The sequence below is a fragment of the Triticum dicoccoides genome, chromosome 7A, assembly GCF_002162155.2.
Source record: "Triticum dicoccoides isolate Atlit2015 ecotype Zavitan chromosome 7A, WEW_v2.0, whole genome shotgun sequence".
Classification (NCBI taxonomy): Eukaryota; Viridiplantae; Streptophyta; class Magnoliopsida; order Poales; family Poaceae; genus Triticum; species Triticum dicoccoides.
The window spans coordinates 647,444,984-647,464,214 of record NC_041392.1 but is presented as its reverse complement, the minus strand read 5'-3'; the positions used below and the strand labels follow the sequence as shown (position 1 = coordinate 647,464,214).

The 19,231-nt window shown below is 43.1% G+C and overlaps 1 protein-coding gene and 1 pseudogene across 2 annotated transcripts in view; one reads left to right on the top strand and one right to left on the bottom strand.

Moving 5' to 3' along the window:
- The window catches only part of LOC119329424, a 7,750-nt gene extending 2,105 nt beyond the window's left edge, over window positions 1–5,645 (top strand). For both annotated transcript variants that reach the window (XM_037602467.1, XM_037602468.1), the window contains 2 exons: window positions 446–1,300; window positions 2,993–5,645. In XM_037602467.1, coding sequence (XP_037458364.1) covers window positions 446–1,300; window positions 2,993–5,221 — 3,084 coding nt within the window. In that variant the 3' untranslated portion in view covers window positions 5,222–5,645. The remainder of the gene's footprint in view (window positions 1–445; window positions 1,301–2,992) is intronic.
- Window positions 5,646–7,300: 1,655 nt separating this feature from the next.
- LOC119333789 lies at window positions 7,301–19,013 on the bottom strand (annotated as a pseudogene).
- Between the last annotated feature and the right edge of the window lie 218 nt (window positions 19,014–19,231).

Here is a 19,231-nt window from a genome sequence, read left to right as displayed (position 1 = left end):
TGGCCTTCAGTCTTGTGTGAGAGGGATGTTTCACATGAGCGTGGGTTGCTTCCGGGGTTAATGTGGAGCTTTGGCATGCGTTACGATTCTACTAAAGTTGCTCGATGTTAGAACACGCGTTAAGTTTCTACCTAGAAGTGTTTGCTACTTTCTTGTTGTGCGCAGTCTGTATCAGAAGGTACAGAGGTGTTGCATCCTAAGATTACTGGTAGTATATGTAAGGATTTTAACGGATGGTACTTAGGCCTGAAATTTTGTATGTGTTCAACTGTTTCTAATATCTGTTTTCTCTCGCTGAAGTCCTCAAAGAGCTATGTTAGCGGTGCACCCTTATGGTTCTTCCAAAAAATGTCAACTTAGTTACTAATGTCGGTGATATGCATCTTCTTTATACAAATTTAAATATGTGATCTAAACTAATTACTTTTTGTTCTGATTTTGGTAGATGGATTCAGTTGAACTCGAAGACAGTGGTGAACACCAACTGTCTCTGGAAGTTTCCCTTGCTTCAGATGTGATATATGATGACGCACCTGTATGTCCGTGCATTGGGAGTGACCACCAGGCAGAAATCCCGAATCTGTCCACAGAGGATGAGCGTCAGCAGCTCATGACCAGCACGCTTGGAAGCGTGCTACCTGGTTTTGATTACCCTGTTACGATTGGGTTAGCTATACCAGTTACATGGGAACCAAGTGAAGTCCGTAAGGAGGAAGAATTAGGAAGGCATCATTCTTCAGAAACCAAAGCAAGAGCCATCAGCCAGGATGAGGATCGTCCTGTAAACTCAGTTTGTCCAACCATCAATGATACGAGTGACCATGATTCAACATATCAGGATCCACAGCCCATGGTGCCTGTAGATCATGTAGAATCTGGCAGTAATCAAGCACATGCCGAGAACTTGGCCTCATGTTCTACTCAAGAAGGCAACAATTTTACTAATAAGCCAATGACGCAGCAAGGGGAAATTGATCAATTTACTCCGCTGCCGTGTGCATCCACTTCCCTTTGGAGTAGTATTGAGGCAGAATGTTTTCTGCTCGGGCTTTACATTTTCGGCAAAAATCTAAGTCTGTTGAGCAGGTTCCTTGGTAACAAGACTATTGGGGATGTGCTTTCCTACTACTATGGAAAGTTCTACAAAAGAGACACGTATAGAAGATGGTCGGATTGCAGAAAAGCACGAACTAGGAGATGCATTCTCGGTGAACGCATTTTTACAAGTTGGCGGCAGCAGGAGATTATTTCTCGTCTTAAATCTGTAATACTCGATGAAGCTCATGATTCGTTGGTGGAGGTATGTTGCAACTTAGCCTATGTAACAACAAAAAATGATCTTGTCTGCCTTTGGTTGTTGTAGCTGGTTAACTAATACTTATGGAATGACTCAGCATGAAATTATCCACATGATCGGCTGAGGTTCTGTTAGTCTGACCGTCACTTTCAACACTATTTTGTGTATATTACTAGAATTAGCTGTGTTTCTGTGGCTCCCTAGAAAAACTGTGTTTCTGTGGAAAAAAATCTCTTCAGTTTTTCTTTGTAACTTATAATGAATGGTTGAAAGGAATGAGTAAGTCCAAATTATGTGTACCGTTGAATACTATAGTGTAGGGCTTAACATCTTTTAACATAGTGAACCAAACGAGTGCCTTTATTGCATGCGGTTTGACATACCTTAAATTGAAATGCTCATGATTTTGGAGTTTTTTGCTACTGCTATGCCTATCTGCATTCATTGCCGAAACTTGGCCAATACTAGTCTCTGTTTTTAGTGATCCCAGGGCAGGGAACCTCAGTTATTTAAAAGGAACTGGTTGTTGACCAGCCACCGTGTTCTATTCACTGATTTGGTTGTCAACACTAGCCACTCAGATTCAACAATAGCACTATATTCAACTTAATACTATGTTGTTTGTATTGTCAACCCAACATGTTCGTATATTTCTAGTAAGGGTCTATTTGCAAGTTAATAAAAAAGTGTATCCCTGGGAACACACATGATTATTCCCCCGTAATTTCATCTACATGGTATCGGGGCCAAACCCTTCACGGCTGGTGCACAATTTGCTCTGCTGCCATCTCCACATCGCTGTCGCCGAAGTTGTTGGTGACAACAGCCGTCGATGAGCCCCCATTGCTGTGTAGGGATCTAAGCAATGCTTGTTGCTCCCTCAGTGTGTACAAGTACCTGAATGCTAATTGGATTGGTCAGACCAGCTACTTCTTGAACATTAGAGTGTGTCATTTGCGCTAGCTGCATTTTTCTTGCTTCTCTTTGTTTATATAGAAGAGTTCTTGCTGGTGCTGCACACATGTTCATTTTTTATGCATGCAAGTCTTCGAGGGAAACCAATCCATTGAACTCAACCGTTCTGTTTGTGCCCAGTTCAACTGACTCTGTGATCTGGTTTTTTTAAATTATGCTCTCTGGTTTGAACTTTCATATTCAGATTTATTAGACACAATAATCTTTCATGTTATATGGCACCTTACACATTGTTATGTTTCACTAAAGCAATCAATTTTGCTGTTCAGAATAACTCTGTTGATCTTTTTATTCTGCATGTAGTGCTCTCCTGCTCTTGTTTATAAGTAGATCTAACTATGGTGCATTTATATAGGTTTCCTGTTATGAATATGAACCTTAAACGTGAAAATCAAAACCATTTTAGGTGCACTGCATTTGGCTATCATGATTTTCTGGGTTCTTTTCTAGTTTTTTCTGAAAAGTGCTTGGATTGTTTAAGCTATTGTTCCTTGGATAAACATGAGTCAAATTTTGTGATGATCCAAAGACAAATATTTTCCTTTCTGTAACTTGCATTTTTTTCCTAGCTTAATTTCATGGGAGAACCACCAAATTCTATGGCATAAAATATTTTGACATATAATTCAATAATTCATGGATGGATTTTTTCTTAGTATAGTCAACCTTTGAAAAGGATCTTATTTGTCATATGAACTGTATTACTTTCACATGTTGCAGATTTTCAAATCTTTCAACGATGGACAAACATCTTTAGAAGATTTTGTCTTTGCTCTGAAATCCACTGTTGGAACAGAAGCTCTTGTGGAGGCTGTTGGAATTGGTAAAGAGAAACGTGATTTGACTGGATTTGTTCTGGACCCATCTAAGCCAAACCAAGTTCCTTCAAATCATCCTGACATACCTACAGGCAAAGACTGTTCATCCCTTGCTTCGGAAGAGATAATTAAGTTCTTAACAGGCGATTTCAGAAGAAGCAAGACAAGATCAAATGATCTTTTCTGGGAAGCTGTCTGGCCCCGTTTGCTTGCAAGAGGGTGGCATTCAGAGCAGCCAAAAGATGTCAGCACAACGAAGAATTCCCTTGTGTTTCTTGTGCCAGGTATAAAGAAATTCTCAAGAAGTAAACTCACTAAAGGTACTCATTATTTTGATTCTGTGAGCGATGTCCTTAAACGAGTGGCAGCGGATCCCATCCTTCTTGACCTAGAGGTTGGTGGATTCGGTAATGATGTTACTTTTGAGGAAAATGGCTATGACACAGACATGAAAAATAACCAAGATGATCCTTTGGATGGTAATCAGGAGCTTCCAAGGTTCACAATTATTGATACTACCTTGGTACAAGGACAAGAGCCCTTCAGAGTCAGGGAGATGAGGAGACTACCTGCTGATGCAAAAGTTCGTTCTGTCCCTTCACGCCAATCACGCAAGGTTGTGACTGTCAGTTCATCGGAGGAGTCAGATGCAGATGGTCGATTGTCAGATGACCATGAATATCGTGGACCAGTTACAACTGATGTTAACGACACTGAAATCTTTTCAGTGCACAATGTAAAGAAAGAAACCCAAGTTGATTCGTTGCAAAACATGGTGACTGCATCATGCTCAGATTTTCCAGTCAATGGTCATTCTTCTAATGGCAGTGGTAACAAAATTGATTTGACATGCTTATTTGAGCCCAAAACAAAAACTGAAAGGCGCAAGTATTTATCACCAGTGTCAAAGCGCAGAAAATTATCTAGCTGTAACAATGACCAGACCAGCCGGCGCAGCTTTCCTTTCTCCAAGGGAGTTGGTTCAGCAAAAGAGAAAATCAAGCCACTGTCAACCTCGTCAAAACCAACTGTCGGTGATGTTTCTGGTAATTCTCAGATCAAAGAGAAAATCAAGCCACTGTCAACGTCATCAAAACCAACTGTCGGTGATGTTTCTGGTAATTCTCAGATCAAAGAGAGAACCAAGCCACTGTCAACGTCATCAAAACCAACTGTCGGTGATGTTTCTGGTAATTCTCAGATCAAAGAGAAAACCAAGCCACTGTCGACGTCATCAAAACCAACTGTCGGTGATGTTTCTGGTAATTCTCAGATCAAAGAGAAAATCAAGCCACTGTCAACATCATCAAAACCAACTGTTGGTGATGTTTCTGGTAATTCTCAGATCAAAGAGAAAATCAAGCCACTGCCAACCTCATCAAAACCAACTGTTGGTAATGTTTCTGGTAATTCTCAGATCAAAGAGAAAATCAAGCCACTGCCAACCTCATCAAAATCAATTGTCGGTGATGTTTCTGGTAATTCTCAGATCAAAACAGTTGCAAGATGTTCCACAGAGAAGCCACGCGAGCAGATAAGAGGTGCATCAAACACTCTTACCAATGACAGGTCAAGTGAGAAGATGAAAGTGAAGAACTTATATGAGGACAAATCATTTGAGCGCAAGGTCGATGCTCTGCCTGAAGTTCATTCAAAGATCACCATCGGTGAGACAAAATTTGCGAAAGGGGCTGAAGCTAGTAGTTCGGTTGGTCAGGTTAAACAGGAGACACCACTTGATAGCATGACAGGTGCAATTGTATGTGTCACTTTATCAGACGATGATGATTACATGATGGCTGAGGAAGCTCCCACCATTTCCAGCAGCGATCAGGTCCGTGATCCAGAGGTAGCAGAACGACCCATGGCTATGGTACAACCTGCTAGTTCACAAGCTGATTTGGCTCCGCAGGCGGATTCCCGGAGGCATGGAACCAGAAACAGGCCTCCCACAGCAAAAGCTCTGGAAGCACTTGCCTTGGGGCTCATTGGAAAGCGCAAGGGCGAACCCAAAAGCCCTGGAACAAGCAGGCCTCCCCAGCGAGCTCGCAAATCCAGTAAAAAATCGGTTCATACACCTACCGGTAGCGACACCGACAAATCCAGCATGGATGCTGATGCGCAACTGTGAGCGGATCGTTACGCATTTTTGTTGGTGTAAGCTTACACCATATCAGCATTTGGACGATCTGTATCCAGCGAGAACATTTGAGGGCTTCGACCTGAGACGCCTGCGTCGATTAATCTTCACTTCGGAGGCGCCTCCCATCTTGTGATATGTAATATAACAATGCGATGGCAAGGAGGGGAGATGGTTGGCCGATTGACCATCTTGCAATGAGCTCCCTTGGTTTCTATTTATCTTGCAGACTTGTATGCCAATCAAGGATTGGGAAATGCAACTTGTACTGGAGTAGAAAGAGTTGATACCGTATTGGGCTATTGACCAGTTCGCTTTTCTTATACCTGAGGGTTTAATACTTTTTATGTAATATATATTATCTCATGCATGCTTTTTGGTTGAAAGTAGGAGCAACCGCTAGCGGTTCATCGGCTCTGCTGTGCCATGCAAGATTATGCAATAGGTTCAGATGCCCTTCTATATGGGTGGATGGCCATTTTGAACTATTTGAGTATAGGTGATTGGGCAATTAAGATTTTCTTATGTGTAGATCGATTTTTCTGAGCTGTTTGATGCGCTCTTGTGCGCAAAATCTTAGCTGCTCATCAATGAAGTCATATAGTACTATAACAGCGAGTGGGTGGGCTCTACGCGATTATTGATGGAGTACAACAATACATGAGTAGGTTTGGGAACAAATTGAGCCCAGTGCTGCATGCAGTCTAGGAGCACAGGACAGAAGCGCTTCTCAGGTTATTGAAGATCCTGACGTTTCTTTCCTTCCATAGCATCCATAGTAATGGCATCCATGTGTTGTCAGTAATTGCATCACGAAGAGTCAGGCGTCGTCCATTGCAATGCTTGAACAGCAGTTCAGCAGGGCAGCATCCAGCGGCTCGATGAGAGCCCCGGAAGGACGGTGATGAGATGATCATCTGGGTAGAGTAGAGGCCTGGAAGATGGCAGCAGCACCTGGATCATCAGACAGCCCAAACAAACACTATAATGTTCTACCAGTTGGTCTTGAGCCCTGTTGCTGCTTCAAAGATCTCAAGGAGGCGCTCAGCTGCATGCGCGCATCTCACTTGCAACATCATCTGCGTAAATGGAAGCTCCCAAAGTTGCCTGCAATCTTCCAATGTCCTTCACCACCTCTCGCCGGCAGGCAGTGTCGTGTCAAACAGAGCAGCGGCGGTGTCCATAACAACAAACAAGAGTAGCGATGCCGAATCTCATAAGGTAAGTCCCCATCAATGCAGATTCTGGTGGAAGAGGTTGCAAGCAGTTAGTCAATCTTGTTCCAAATCCTCTCCAGGTGAGTGATTGGAGAAGCAATTCCGAGGAGACACACACGCCTTTGCTATGGAGTGTCAATCTTCAGAAGGATTGAGGGTGACTTCTTTGCTTTGATGGTTTCGATCATGGCTTGCACGCACACGAATAAAGGGTGATCTATGAGCGCTTGATGAAGGCGTTTTGACGTGGTGACACGATTGTAAAGAGTAGGCTTTTATCCGTTCGGTGTCTTGCACCCGAGTAAAGCCACCACTGTCGCCGCCGGAATCCTTTCGGGCACCGTCCCTCACTCCCCTAATGTGAAATTGGCAAAATTACGCACTGACGAACCTTTCTCTATCTTCCTAGTTTCTCTAAAATTCAGGGTGTTCATTCCGTGTGAACCACTCTAAAATAACCATGGCCCTCTGTGCCCTTTTCGAAGGATCTTGGGCAGAAAATAAGTACTTTTGTAGAGAAAAATCATTTCTAAACGGCACAACTATAACACATTACATTCATCAAGGCTGAAGTAACAAAAGCATCCATGCATTCGGCAAACCTGAGAAATGCAGCAAAAAGACAAGCCAGGACTCAAGTTTTTTTCTTTCTTGGAAGCAAAAGATCGATGACAATGAACAAACTAAGAAATGTACTGGTGCATATCACTGCATGCATCAATGGGAGATCAGACCAGACACACCCATGAATGATCACAGAACAAACCATCACCAAAATAGCATCAGAAAAGAGCAATGTATATATCATCACCAGCGCCCTTGAGTGCCCCTCACACGGAAGCCGCATGCTAAGTTAACAGTACTGCTCACGGCGGATGATTTGGACAGACATGGCAAGCACCTCGCCCTTCACCGGTTCCAGCAGGCAGAGATCTCCGGCCTGCAGGCGGTTGTCGGTCGTGAACTCATGCCACCCTCCCCCGGGCAGCATCCGCCTGTCGAGCATCTCGGCACGCCATGCCTTGCTCCACCCAGTCTGACGGAGCACCAGCGTCTGCGTCCCGTCTGGAAGATGACCACCACCAGGAGCATCTCCCATGGCGCCCAGGTCCTATTTTTGTTTTCCAGGTGCAACAGATGAATCAATGGCAGTCACCAGAACATGGATTCAAGGATGGATTTTCCAGGAAATTGAGCGAGATTTTATAACTGCTCTTATCAATGATTGCCACGTAAATGGGCGCTTCAGATTGGATCACCTTCACCCTTTCAGCAACTATCTTCTCTTGTGGGAGGGTCAAGCAGGTACCGTCGCCTAGTACCACGTATCCAGATCTGTTAGAGTCATCCGACTGTCCTGCAGATAAGATTTAACTTGAGAACATACAAATGCCAAGTTGAAAAACTGAAATCACTTTCTTCTAGAGCCTACAAATTTAAGCAGACGCACAGAACTCACGCACAAATTGAGTTTAAGGTCGGTAAGCCAACATACCATCAACTGGTCTCGCCTTAACACAGGATGTTGATGTGGCTTTCCTGCTACTTCCACCGTTGTTCGAGCAAAGAGCAACACCTCCACCCTTGGACCTGCTGGTGCTTCTTGCCTTGGGAAGCAAATGGACCATCACCGTGAACCTTCTCCCCTCACCCTTGTCCATTGGTTGGAGCAGGCAGACGTCCTGCTCGCGCAAATGGTTTTCGCGGACAAAGTCTACCCACCCCCCATAGAGGACGCACCCACCGCTGTCTCGTCTGATGTGGAAAATGGCATGCCACTTCTTCTACTCTCCTGGGAGCCTAAGTGTGATGGTCTGCCTTCCTTTGGGAAAATGTGCCCTTCCATAACCCCTACAAATGACCTGATTATATAGACAAGGAAGAAAAAACATTAAGAAGAAAAGTAATGCAATGACAAACTGAGCTAACTGTCCTGGTTCCACATGTAGAGTGAATTGCAAAAAACATCGACACTTCAGGCTAGGTTTGCAGGAACCACACATATACGAAATTGTGCCAAAAAGCACTAATTTTTTTCATAATTTTTTGCAAAAAAACACTAGTTGCTTGTTTGGACCGTTTTAAGTGCGTTTATGACAAGGGGGGCCCGCATCCGTCGACGTGGCAGCACTGTTCACACGGCAACGCCGTTAGACGGCGTTACACGCCGCTGGCGCACCGGTTCGAGCCGGGCCGCTTAGTCTTCGAGCCGTACCCCGCCCGGTCCGCTCCTCTCACTCTCTTTTCCTCCCCCACACTCTCTCCTCTCAGTCATGGCGACGGCTGGCGGCGCAGGCGGCGACTGCAGCGGGTCTGCCGGCGTTGGAGACGATGGTCCACCTATGGGAGATATATGTGGGAGCTCAAACCCTAGCTGGCCGTCGGATACGAGCAGCCCCAGCCAGAGCCCTCAGCACTGTCTCGAATATGCGGCGGCAAGATCTTGGGCCAGGGCAGTGAAGGAGAATCCGTCGGAGAGTCACCGGATTGCCTCGTCATTCGGCGGCGTCTAGTGAGTTTCCTCTTCCCTCTTCCCTCTTCCCTCTTCACTCTTCCTGTAGATCGATTCTAGGGTTAGGGTTAGGTTTTTTGGCACTGTTAATTGGTGCTCTCTTAATTGTGATTTAGTTGTGGTTGATTTGTAGTTAACAAAGTAGCTAGTTGACAGAGTAGTTAACAGAGTAGCTAGTTGATGATGTAGTCAGCAGAGTAGTTAGCAGGGTACTGTACTTGGAGAGATCAGTTTGCATTGGTTTGACAGTGAAGTTGACTGGTTTTCAGAACTTGACAGTGGTTTTGAGAAGGTGTTTGTTGTTTTCAGAGTGTACTGTACTGTATTGTAGCAATTATAATGTTGATTACTCTGTTTTAGTGCTCTGTTTTAGGAATTATGCATTTTTTACAGTACATTGGTGCTCTGTTTTAGTGCTTTGTTAATTAATCTATTTTAATTATTTGTGTGTAGTTTGAACGATGATGTTTGGGAAGTTAGAATGCACTTCCATGACAGAGACAACTTGGAGAGATCAGTTTACATTTCAGACATAATATATTATAATTTGATTGCCCTAATAGAGACAGAGGGATATGGGCTTAATGATTTCATGTATTTTGTGAGGGATCCTGGTGTGGGGGATTACAGGAATGGATGAAATTTGTGATGATGATAAGGTGGATGAAATGCTTGACCATATTGCTAACAATGATCAGCATGTAGTGAACTTGACAGTGGTTAGGGGCACTGATCCAAGACCTGCAGATTTGAACTCGGGCTATCTGGTTGAGGAGCATGTTCCTTTGAGCCATATAGGAGAGAACCCTGTGTATGTAGTAAATCCTTCTGGTGTTCTCTTAAGATCACCACCAAAAAGTATAATACAGAGTCAGCCATAGCCATTGCAGTTCTACACTACACAACAGAGCACAAACCATGATCTGGATACAAATGCTGCCATGGACCAATCCAATGCAGCAGATCAGGATGAACTGGAGACATTAATGGAGTTGAAGAGGATAACAAAGATTGCCAAATTTAGGAAACATAAGATTGCAGCTGAGCATGTAAATAAGGTTAAGCAGAAGCTACCAATTCTTCTAACTGAAGATGATTCAGATATGGATGCAGATGAGGACTATCTTCAGAGGCTTAATGAGATGAGGAAGCAAAGAGAGGATCCACTCATTCATTTTGATGGAGACACTGATGTGGATGAAGTGTATGAGGAAGATGAGGAAGGGCAACATGCATGTGGAGGTGGAGCAAGAGGAGCAGGTGCACCAAGAGGAGCAGGTGGAGCAAGATGAGCAGGTGGAGCAGCAAGAGGTGCCTACAAAGAAGAAGAAAGCTAGAAAAGGGCCAACAGAGAGGTCACATTCTAGCTTGGAACAGAGATTTGAGGATGTTTGGGCACCATCATCAGATGAGGAGCCAAATCTTGGTGTTTTGAAGCAGGAATATGATGATGGAGCTGAGGAAGTACAATTTGTTCTGCCCAATGGAAGGAAGAGCAGATTAGTGAGATCTTTGCCAAGGATCTGGTACAGTGAGGAGAGAGAGAACCCAGAGGAGCAGTTTTGCAAAAAACTTTGTTTCCTCAATGTGTATCGGTTTAGGAGAGCAATTCAGACATTGCACATAACTCAGAATAGGAATTATGAGTTCCACAGAAACTGCAATGATAGCATCATAGTTGTGTGCACAAATGCAAAATGCCCTTTCTTTATTGCAGCTTCTGTTGTTGCAAATGAGACTACTTTTTGCATAAGGAAGGCAAATTTTGTGCACACATGCCCAGTAGTAGAAGAGAACACCAAGGTCACTGCAAAATGGGTTGCACACCAGTGTGAGGCAATGATGAGAGTTGATATTGGCACACCAATCACCACAGTAATGCAGACACTGAAGAAGAAATATGGAATAGAGATGTCCACCCATATGGCCTATAGGGCTAGGAAGCAAGCATTGAAGATTGTCCAAGGAGATCAGAGAGGACAATACACTAGAATAAGAGATTATTTGCAGGTTGTGTTGGATACAAACCCAGGATCTAGATGTATTGTTACTACTAGGCATGTACCAGAGCACCCAAGCAAAAACCCTAGGTTTCATGGCCTCTTTTTCTGTCTAAGTGCTTGCAAAGAAGGGTTTTTGAATGGATGCAGACCATTCATAGGTACATTTCATTTACTAAGTTGTGAATTGTTTATGTGCTCACATTACATACACTATGTTCTCACAATTGTCAGCTTTGCAGGGGTAGATGGTTGTTTTATCAAGCTGTCAACAGGTCAACAGATCCTTGCTGTAACAGGAAGGGATGGGAACAATAATATCTACCCTATAGTATTTGGAGTTGTTGACAAAGAGGACAAAGACAGCTGGACCTGGTTCTTAACACAGCTTAAAGATGCACTTGGTGGAGAAAGTGGGAAGTTTGGTTATTATACCATCATCTCTGATAGGCAGAAGGTAAACTTCTCTTCTCATACAATATTGCACTAGGTTTCATGGTTTCATATGCACATTGCTATAGCTTCATTGTTTCATTGTTTATAGGACCAATGCTTAGCTTTATTTCCCATTGTTTCAAACAGGAGCTTTTAAATGCAATAAACCATGTTTTCCCCAATTGTCCACAAAGATTCTGCCTTAGACATATCTATCAGAATTTCCAAACTGCTGGTTTTAGAGGTGATGAATTAAAGAAACACATGGATGCAGCTAGCTACTCTTATACTGAGAATGAACACCTTGATGCAATGAATGCTTTGAAAAGAGAGTGTAAGGCAGCTTGGACATGGCTTCACAAAATCCCTGTTCATACTTGGGCTAGGCATGCTATGGATTTTAGTTGCAAAACTGACCTGGTAGTGAACAACATCAGTGAGGTGTTTAATAAAATGATATTAGATGTCAGAGGCAAGCCAATAGTGACCATGATAGAAGGAATTAGGACAAAATTGATGGCCAAATTTAACAAGAATAGAACAAAGACGGAGACAACAAATTGGGAGATTTGCCCTACCTATGCTGAAATGTTAGAGGAGACAAAGTACAACTCAAGGTGGTGCCAGACTTTGATGGCTGGTCCTAAAATCTACCAAGTGACTAGTGGAGAAAACACCTACTCAGTGAACTTTCTGGACAGAACATGTGGATGTAGGAAATGGGATATGACTTCTATGCCTTGCCATCATGCGGTTTCTGCAATAGTGAAAGCTAAGTTGCAGCCAGAGGACTATGTTGCTGATTTCTTCAAAAAGGAAATGTATAAAAATGCATTTGCACATATCATATTTCCTGTGCCTGGTCCAAACCTGTGGCCAAGGACAAGAACTCAGGACATAGAGCCTCCAGTATTCAAAGACAAGGTTGGGAAGCAACAAACAAAGAGGAGGAAAAAACCAATTTGAGAAGCCAACACCAAGAGATGCATCTAGGATGGCATCTATTACTTGCAGCAACTGCAAACTTGTAGGGCATAGATACAATGTTTGCTCCAAGCCCCTCAAGCCAGCTCTTGCTATGAGAATGAACTAGCATCAGGTTAGTTATAGTAACACCTCAATTCTCTTTATTTTGTCTCCATTGTAACTCACAAGCCTTAACTGTTTTTGAAATGCAGCCAAACAGGTCACAGGCTTCTACTTCAACAACAAATGCATCTACAGCTGCTGCACCACCAAGGAAGATGCCATCTTCATCTACTACTGCACCTACAGCCGTTGCACCACCAAGGAAGAGGCCATCTCCATCAACTGCTGCTCCTACACCTGCTGCCACTACACCTGCTGCTCCTCCAAGGAGGTCTCCCAGGAAGAAAGCTACCAATGCTGGTACAGCCTCTACCTCTGCTGCAGGAAACAGGTCAACTTTTCAAGCTCCAAGACAGAGTGGAAGAAAAAGGACTTCTTCATTCAAGTTGAAAGAGTACTTCTATGCTTCTGGGAACTAGATGCCTTTGTCTTTGTTGGCATGTGATGTCTATGTGTTGACTGTGAACTAGATTATGCCTTTGTTGGCTTTCAGAACCTATGATGCCTATGTTGGCTTTCAACTAGATTATGCCTTTGTTGGCTTTCAGAACCTATGATGCCTATGTTGGCTTTGAACCATTGTTGGTTGTGACTTGTGAGAACTTGGATGTTTATCTTAAATGTTGGCTTAGATGGATGTGAGAACCTGAAAATGTTGGCTGTGATGTTGGTGATTCTGGTGATGATGTTGGCTTAGATGGATGATGATGATGCTTACTATGATTCTAGGGTCACTCGGCGTCAAAAAACCCACCAAAGTGAGTCTAGGGTCACTCGGCGTCGAGAAACCCACCAAAGTGAGTCTAGGGTCTATCGGCGTCGAGAGACTCACCAAAGTGAGTCTAGGGTCACTCAGCATCGAAAAACCCACCAAGTGAGTCTAGGGTCTATCGGTGTCGAGAAACCCACCAAAGTGAGTCTAGGTGAAAGTGCTAGTGATCGACTAGAGGGGGGGTGAATAGGCGATTTTTATGGAAGTCTTCAAAACATGGAAGTTTCGAAGACAAACGATAGAAATAAACCTATAACCATGCAGTGGAAGGTAGACTACACTAAGCAAGCCATAGTCAAGTATTCGATGAAATGAAAGCACAAAGACTAATAGCAGCTAGGCAGTATAGATCAGGATGGAAGATAGTATGAAGCCAATCAGAACAAGCAATCACACAGTGAAGACAAATAGATAGTGCAAACAGGCAATGACTTCACAAGGACCAATCTGCAAATAAAGAGATGGGAAGGATAGAACCAGTGGCTCGTTGAAGACAATGATTTATTGGACCAGTTCCAGTTGTTGTGACAACTGTACGTCTAGTTAGGGAGGCTGAGATTTAACTTAGAAGACCGCATCTTCACCTTATTCCCCTTGAGCTAAGGACACCCAGTCCTCGCCTAATCACTCTGGTAAGTCTTCAAGGTAGACTTCCAAACCTTCACAGACTTCGTTCACCGGCGATCCACAATGACTCTTGGATGCTCAGAATGCGACGCCTAACCGGCTGGAGGATTCACAGTCCTCAAGTGTAATAAGTCTTCATATCACACAGACAGGAAGACTTCAGTGATGCCTAACACTCTTTGGCTCTGGTTGTTTAGGGCTTTGTCCTCGCAAGGAATTCTCTCTCAAAGGCTTCGAGGTGGGTTGCTCTCAAACGACAAAAGCCGTACACTAACTCTGAGCAGCCAACCAATTTATGGTGTAGGGGGTGGGCTATTTATAGCCACTAGGCAACCCGACCTGATTTGTCCGAAATGATCCTGGGTCACTAAGGAACTGACACGTGTTCCAACGGTCAGATTTCAAACACACACGGCAACTTTACTGGTATGTGAAGACATAGGATTTTGGTTAAGCATCACTTCAGTCATTCTGACTGGTTCACTTGGACCCCACTTAACAGTACAATGGTTCCTATGACTCAACAAAGAAGAAAAAGAACGACGAAACAACTATGTCTTCATGCTCCATAGTCTTCACGCAATGTCTTCTCTTGTCACAGTCTTCAATGTGAATGTCTTCACATACCAGCTTTGACTTCAATGTCTTCATACATTTTTAGGGGTCATCTCTAGTAGGAAAACCGAATCAATGAGGGACTTCTACCTGTGCTATCCTGCAATTCTCACAAACACATTAGTCCCTCAACCAGGTTTGTCGTCAATACTCCAAAACCAACTAGGGGTGGCACTAGATGCACTTACACTAGGGTCTATCGGCGTCGAGAAACCCACCAAAGTGAGTCTAGGGTCACTCGGCGTCGAAAAACCCACCAAGTGAGTCTAGGGTCACTCGGCATCGAGAAACCCACCAAAGTGAGTCTATGGTCTCTCGTCATTGACAAAAGCAACCAAGTGAGTCTAGGGTCACTCGGCGTCGAAAAACCCACCAAAGTGAGTCTTGGGTCTCTAGGCATTGACAAAACCAACCAACCAACAGCATCAGATTCAGCATAACTGGAAGATTCATACATAATCATAACTAATAAGTACCATATTACATGATAGTGCTTAATGCTAAATAGGTACATTACATAACCATAATTCAGATATTACTAGATCATTCATATAGTAGTAGTCATTACATAACCATAATTATAGTACTCATCATCCCATAACCATGCTGGTGGTACTAATAAGCAGCATATTACATTATACTGCTCATTCATCTAAGATGGCCTTGATCCCATTCAGCTTCAGCTTGGTCTGCTCGGCAACCTTCTCAAGCTCATCAATGTGGGCCTGCAACTTAATCTTCTCTTCAGCAAGCTTCAACTTCATGTTCCTAATGACATTGGCTTGAGCAACTGTCAGGTTCTTGAGCATGTCATACTTCTCCTGCAGCTTGCTCTCATCAGGTTTGTTCTGCATCTTACCTCTCTCCATCCGAGCCCTCTGCTCCAGGGCATCCAAAAGGCCGTTGACATCTTCAACCAACCTCTCATAACTTGCCTGCAGCTTGATCTTCTGTTGTGTCAGATTGTGAACAGCAAATGAGCTTTCTAGATTGTCCTCCATCTTGCTCCTCCTGCACTCTTCATACTTATCCCACAACTTGATCAATGCATTCTCCACTGTAGCTGGCCAAAATGGATCAACCCATTCAACTAGCCCACATTTTCTTCCCTCCTGTAATTTTAGTGTTAAACAGGTTTAAAGTAACACAATGCTACAAAGTAACAAATGGTGTAAAGTGCTCACTAATCCACATGCTATAAAGTAACAGAATGAGTTAAACAAACATGTATGAGCTAGCTATATGACACAATGAGTTAAATAATTACAATGCTCACTAATCCACATGCTATAAAGTAAGAAGTCTCAATCAGTGCTCCCAACCCTATGCGCATATTGGCATATAAACAATGACCTCCCTAACCCATTATCACAGAAAATACATAACTAATTAGCAACCTACCTAATAGGCCAGATCTGCTGACAACACTCTACACATGCTCACATATAAACAATGACCTCACTGAGCAACTAGCACACCAGATCTGCTAACTATAAAATCAGTACTAAACAGTGACCATATTAGCATAAATTTGGCACATACCTTCACATCACAAGCAAAGAACCTCCTGCCAGTATGGATGCCCTGGAAAGCAACATGCCTCTCTGCTGGCAGGGAGTGTTCATTGCACAACACATCAGGTTCAGTGCCCTCGAAATCGGAGTCATCGATGGTCTCAAGGATCTGGAGGTGCAAAGGAAAGGCAACAAAACTTCAGATCAAGCTCAACAGAAAAATCCCCAAATCGCAACCCTAACCCTAGCTTGAGCTCGAGCAACTCACCTTGATGATGCCCTTGTTGAAGCTGAGTCCGCATACTGGTGAGAGTTCTCGCTGCTGTCGTCATCAGACCAGGAAACCATGGCGATGCGGCGGCGACGGCGGTCGGACATGTGGGAGGGGGCGGCGGCGGCGAACGAGCGGGAGCAGAGAGAGGAAGAAGGACGGGAGAGAGTGAGGGCTGGGGGGGTGGGCCTGCACCGCTTCGGGGTGTTTGACCCGCCCGGCTCGAACTAGTGCGCCAGCCGTCTAACGGCGTTGTCATGTGAACAGTGTTGCCACGTCGACGGATGCGGGCCCCCCTTGTCATAAACGCACTTAAAACGGTCCAAACAAGCAACTAGTGTTTTTTGCAAAAAATTATGAAAAAAATTAGTGCTTTTTGGCACAATTTCGTATATGTGTGGTTCCTGCAAACGTAGCCTGAAGTGTCGAGTTTTTTGCAATTCACTCTCCACATGTAAGCAAGAAAATAAATATTTATTGATAACTTATGCCTATATTCATCTCTTGTGTTCTTTAGGAAAAGACAATAATGTGACGTCATACAGGCTACTGATCGTTGCTAGAGAATTGTACTCCCTCCGTTTCTTTTTAGTTTGCATATAAGATTTGATCAAAATCAAACTTTGCAAAGTTTAACCAACTTTGTTGGAAAAAATATCAACATCTACAATACTAAAGCTATATGGTATGAAAATTAATTTCATGATGCATCTAAGAATATTGATTTCATATTATTAATCTTGATGTTTTTTTCTATAAACTAAGTCAAAGTTGATAAAGTTTGACTTTGACCAAATCTTATATGCAGACTAAAAAGAAACAGAGGGAGTAACAAACAACTACTTCCTCCGTCCGGATTTATTAAGTCCCCTTGTATTTTGGGTCAAATTTTGATACAGTAAAAATAGTACCATTAGAAACTTTTGTTCAAATATGAATCAACAATATGATTTTTTGTGGCATCTAACTTGTGTTTTGCTAGTTAGATCTATGATCAAAATTTGATTCAAAATACAAGGGGGACTAATTAAACCCGGACAGAGGTAGTAGAGCACAGCTGCCTTTGAGTGACAAGCTCTTTAAAGGTAGTATTATTATAGGCAGATCACAATCCGTTTGAATCATTATTTTTCTTATGACGAAGCTTTGAAAACCACAACTCTAATTGCATATGGCAGAAACCAAAAATCAGTGCGGAGAAAATAAAATATGCTCACAGAGCAACCAAAAAATGTTCATGTGCCAATTGACAGTTATTTGTTGAACACATCAAGACTATTAGTGAAATGAGAGGTGCTAGTTGTGAATCTTACAAAAAGCTATTTTTGAAACAAATCAATATGTGTTGCACTATTCAATCTCAAGCAAAAACAATAGAGTTACCCACTGCACAATAGGAACAAGATTAGTTACCAGAGAAGGTTGTGATCCATTGGCATTGCTCTTCATCATTTGAACCACAAGAAAAGTGATATCAGGTTGAATTTTCGTAACAAGAGCATCTACTTCAGCCACATCTTCTTCATCCAGTCCGCACCTACTTGATAAGACATAATGAAGCTTGGAGGAAGTCTCCCGTTGATCTGAGCAGATAGATGCACATTCATGTGGATTATCTCCTGTCAAGAATTTCAACAGTAAAATGAACTGTAAAAACAAGTATGACAGGGAAATAAATACAGTGCAACTTTTCTAAATTCCACTTGTTGATGGTTAACTGTCTGGTACCATCCTGACAGAGAGCTGCTTGAAATATGAGATTTCTTGAAACATCAACAGAATACAGTTATACACTTGTTTCTTGAACATTACCTTGATTTGGGAGCTCTTCCAGCTTTGCAAAGCAGGTGGACCATAATTGTGAAGTTTGTTGCCTCAACCTCTGTGATTGGATGGAAGAGGCAGAGATCTCCCTCCCGAACATGATTGTCAGGGACAAAGTCACGCAAATAAGGGTTGTGTCCGCCATCAGGTCTAATGCAGAATTTGCATTGCCAACCGTTGCTATTCTCAGGCACCTTGAGTGTGACAAATCAAGTTCTGGGTGGAAAGTATGCACCCGCGTACTCCTTATGTATTACCTGATTAAAAGACAGATGGGGTATATACAATGCTGCCGTAGCTTATGAACACCAATTACCGTTGGTTCAGTAACAAATATTCGTTTCATTGTTCCATTAGTATCTTTCAGGGTTTATACAATTAAAGTGTCAATAAGAGAGGCATACGTAACCACAGGCAATTTAGCAGTTCGAGTTCGAACCTAACATACCAGATCAGGGTAGTCGGACACATTGGTCTTGTTCATCTTTACCACAAGCACCGGGTTCAGATTGAATTTTTGAGACGAACGCTTCAATTTCTTCCATTTGTTCTCCTGTGAGATGGCATCGTCTTGATAAGACATAATCCTTTGAAAGAACATGAACATTGTCCAACTCCACAGAATCAGATTCAGATGGACTATATTCTGCTGGAAAAAATGAATTCAGGAGTAAGAGATCAACCTGTAATAACAATTTAATGGGCACTCCTAGTGTTATCTAACCAATTGGTTTTATTAGACAACTTAACCTGAAAATTCATCAGCAGAATATTTTACTGCAGGTATCTTTCCTGGCGTTATGTAGCAGTCATCTGAATCTGAAGACTGGGTGGTACCATCAAGGGGACTGGCCAAAACAACAGAAGGATGCATGCTTGGCTTTTCAACATGAGAAGGATTTCCCATCCTGGCACGGCACGGGATTCTCTGGAAAAGGGTCTACTGCTCAATAAAATTTACCTTTCGAAATCCGGTCTTCAGCATTTGACCGAGCATCTGGTGGGCATGCATGCAGAGCCAACCACCGGGCGCGCTGCGCTCGTGAAGGTGCCGGAGCTGCTCGTCCGAGGTAGTAGTAGTACCGCTACCACGCACGAGCTTCGATGTTGCGCCGGGTGTGGTTG